Genomic DNA, 4,034 nt, shown 5'->3' on the forward strand with positions numbered 1-4,034 from the left:
TGTCTATGAAATCTATGAAATCAATTCTTGGGGTCTCTGTGGAGGCTTCCCAGGCTATACCTTAGCCCTCTTCTTCCACCCTTCATGGTCTACGGGGAGCTTCTTAGGTGAACTACCATGGGATAAGCCATGAGCTAAGCCCTACAGGTTCAGGCCATGGAAGAGCTGGCCTGTGAGGCTTATTCAAAACAGCAGGCACCTACCCACGGTCTCAGAGCACCTCCCAACCCCACGGTTTCCTCTCATCATATGACAGCTCCTCTCTGGCTGTCTAGACCAAATCTTTGCTTGGCCCGGGCACCGCTCATGCCCCAGTTTCAGCCAGTGAGAGCAGCACTCCTCCCTGGCACATCACCAGGAAGGAGAAGAAAACAAGTTCCTGTTTTCATTCCTTTCTGCAGAGCAAGGGGAAAAAAAACCCAAAAAACAAAAACTTGCTCTTGGGCAAAAATCCTTTGAATCGGTGTTCAGACTCCTCTCTTCTTCGCTGCTGGACGGACATGGAGAAGCTTGTGCACCTCATCTTCTTGGTCTCTTTAGCAGGTAAGAAAGCACCAAAAGCCATCTGTTTTGAGCTGAGGGGCAGGGAATGGGTTGGAGCAACATCTAGTATGAGCCATTGGTAAGGCAAAGGCAGGTAGCACATGACACCTCAGCCGATCACTCTGGATGATTCAGTCATGAATAGGCAGTTATTGCGAAGATCAGACCAGTGTTTCATGCTGGTAGCAGCCTTGGCACATCTAAGTGCACTGTTAGCATTTTGCTGCTCGATTATTGCAATAGGAATTGAAGGAAACTCAGAACCTTGCAGGAGGGCTTTGGCAACTTGCTGGAGCCAGCCCCAACAGGAAAAGGATTATTCTCTTCTAGACCAGACTGACAAGATCTAGATCTGCACTGATTCTGCACAGCTTGTACCCTGAGCAATCAAGCACTTGCGAAGAGGGAATATATAGAGTGCAAAATGATACTCTTCCATGTCTTGCATTGTTGCCCAGCCACTCTGGATCTGAGCAAAATGAATGCAAAGACAGCAGAAGGTGCCAGGCATGGGGGAAGTCATCCCATTCATCCCTCCTGACCCCCAATCATCCTAAGTCATGTGAATGGAGGAAGCTATAAAACATCTTTGAAGCAGCAGATGGAGCAGAGCATTGTTCTCCACTCCAGTTAGTGTCAGGCACTGGTTCAGAGAAAGGGGAAAAAAATTGCAACCGCAGCTGAACAGCTAGACAGCGAGCGGGTAGTTTGGGGATGAGAGAAGGTATTTATCTTGCTTCCCTCTAGACACAAGTTACTGTCATGATTTGATGATGTCTACCCAGGAAGTTTCAGCAGCCACATTCACAGAGTTATTCCCCATCAAAAGGTTTTGTTCTTTTCTCTTGATTCCCCCGCCTCGGGCTGGTAGAGGTTCTAGCACTCGGCTTCCTTTGGGGCATTGTACTGAGGTCCTCTCATAGGAAACCCATGAGTCAAAAGGGCTTTTTATCATTTCTTTGCTGCATTCTTAGCAACAAAGATTGCAAAACCCTGTCTGTCTGAAGTTTGCGTGCATACTTTGGACGCAAGATTCAGCAGTTCTAGGTCCGAGCAGTGCAGATAACGGTTTTGCAGAGCAGACGCATCTTATCTGAAATCAGAGGACAATCCTCAGACCTGTAAACTGAGGCTCACTATTCCTGGAGGCACCTGGAAAGTTAGCAAGAGAATAGTAAGATAATCAGCTACTGAAGGTCATAGAAACTTGTCTTAAGATGCCTTTTTTTTTTCTCCCCACCTAGAGATTTCAAACTAGTGCTCTGTCAGCATCAGGCTCGCGTGCCACTCCTGGCACCCCCTGCAGCAGGGAAGTTATTACCCCCATTTTACAGACATGGAGCCGAGGCACTGAGATATTAAGTGGCTTGTCCACAGTCAGACCAGAAGAGTTTGGGGCAGAACTTCTCATAGAACCAGGGTCTCCTGAGTCTCAAGCTACTGCCTGGTCCACAAATCTGTCCTCTCTCCTGTTCCCGTCACAGCGTAGCACCCGATTTCTTTGTCCCTTCTTGTCAGTGAACACAGAAGAGAGAGGAGGGTTCAGAATGATTTAGAGAGAACCCTCCATATCTGCAATGTTTTCTGTGGGACCACAGCAAGTCTGTACCTGCCAGCCTCTGATCCTGAGCGAAATGGCAGCAATGGGTCGGGATGAAAAGGGCCGTGGCACCGCTCGGGGGGCTAGAACTGAAAAGGGGGGACAGCTGAGGTAGCTGCAGAAGTTGGGAGTGAGAAGCTGTGGTGTAGTGGTGGGGAGGAGCCCAGGGCTGGAATAGCAGAGGCGGTAAGCCTGGGCTCTGGTGCTTTGGAGGCATATAGGAAACCATCCATTTTTCATGCCTTTTCCCAGTCCAGTCTTACTCCAAAAATAGAAAAGACCGCATAATCCTGGCCTCCTCAAGCAGATGTGCAAAACCCCTCCAACCAGCCACTCCCAGTTGACTGCTCCCTTCAGCTCTCTCAACAGGTGCTCAGGGACTGAAAAAAAAAGTCTCTCTTAAAATGCAGTCTCCTCAGAAGGACACACTTCTCCCTTCTCACAACATACATAGCTCTGCCAACACACTTCCTTGGCATCTAAAGACATAGAAAAAATTAGAAATAAGGAACTCTAAGGGGACAGCAAATTAGTTGAAGATCAGCTACTTAAAAGTCAGGGCTAGAATTAGCAGTGCCCCAGGAAACGGGATGAAACGAGGTTTCTCAAGACTAGATAAACTGAGAGGTCAGTAGCAGGGTTATGAATTCCCCCTCCCAACAGCCAGCTGGGGATTGCTTTGTGGCTGCAATTATCTTTTATACCAAGCCATGTCACATGGCTCTGGCAGCATAAAAGGACCCTAATGTAAGAACTCCACTTACACCGATATTGAGGGACCTTTGTACTGTCAGAGCCTGCCTGCCAGCCATCTGATCCTGTATATTTTGTGTTTCTCATGTTCAGCTTTGATTTGCTGAACCATCATCTTGCCCATAGACTGGCAATGAGATCAGGCCCTGAAAAAAAAGCCTTGTGCTACCACGGAGCAAATCCAGTGACCAGGCAAGGTGTGGTGTGCCCTACTCAGACCAAGGACAGATACTCCAATGCAAAGAAGGAAATATGGAGGGAAGGGTGTGCTGGGTTTTGAGAGGACAGTCCACCACTGAGGAGGACACAGCTCCTCTCCCCTCACCCACACCAGAAGAACCACCCAAATCGCACACAGTGAAATACCCAGCAATTGGGTTTGACACAAGAAGGCCTAGAATCAGGGCCCTGAATCTGAACTTGACAAAGTGGTGGGAGAGCTGATTAGATGAGAAGGTAGTAAAGACCTTGGGTACCCTGCTTTGCTACTACCAGTAGAGGTGCATGCAAGGGAGACTGCAGCCCAGGTTTTCTAGTGTGGACAAGAAAAGAGACTGAGAGAGTGTGCATGACAGAGAAGGTGGAGACCCAGATCTCATTCCCTTTTTTATCCTGCCAGAGCTCTATGCAGCAGAGAACACCACAGTGGTATACGGCATGGAGGGAGAGACCATCTCCATCAACTGCACCTACGGCCCCAAGGAGCACAAGTGGAAAGAGAAGAGCTGGTGCAAGCAGGTCGATGAGACGCAATGCCAGCACGTGGTCAGTGCCCGCCGCTTCTGGCTGCAGTTCCTGAAGAACAGGAATGGCACCACATCCATCTCAGACAACATTCACAAGGGGGTGCTCATGGTGACCATCAAGAGGCTCCAGAAACAGGACGCTGGGTTGTACCAGTGCAAGACTGACTTCTTAGGGACAACAAGGACTTTGCAGAAGGTGAAGGTGGAGGTGCTAGAAGGTAGGTCCCTGGCAGGGAGTTCAGCACAGCAAGAGCTCATGCATTATTTTTTATTAGCATTAGTAGTGGGCGCAAACCTTAGCTGAGAGCATGGTCCCACCATACTAGGTGCTGTCTATATGTGTAAAGAGAGTCTCTACCCTAGGCAGCTTACCAAAGAAATAATTCTTTCCC

The 4,034-nt window shown here is 48.8% G+C and overlaps 1 protein-coding gene across 2 annotated transcripts in view; it reads left to right on the forward strand.

The window, feature by feature from the left end:
• The first annotated feature begins 407 nt into the window (after positions 1–407).
• LOC102370636 (triggering receptor expressed on myeloid cells 2) overlaps positions 408–4,034 on the forward strand; it is a 5,723-nt gene continuing 2,096 nt past the window's right edge. For both annotated transcript variants that reach the window (XR_001358137.2, XM_006025065.3), the window contains exons 1-2: positions 408–543; positions 3,516–3,860. Coding sequence is in view for 1 of the 2 variants with exons in the window: in XM_006025065.3 (XP_006025127.1) it covers positions 501–543; positions 3,516–3,860 (388 nt within the window). In the remaining variant the exon portion in view is untranslated. The remainder of the gene's footprint in view (positions 544–3,515; positions 3,861–4,034) is intronic.

This window comes from Alligator sinensis, unplaced genomic scaffold, assembly GCF_000455745.1.
Source record: "Alligator sinensis unplaced genomic scaffold, ASM45574v1 scaffold872_2, whole genome shotgun sequence".
NCBI lineage: Eukaryota > Metazoa > Chordata > Crocodylia > Alligatoridae > Alligator > Alligator sinensis.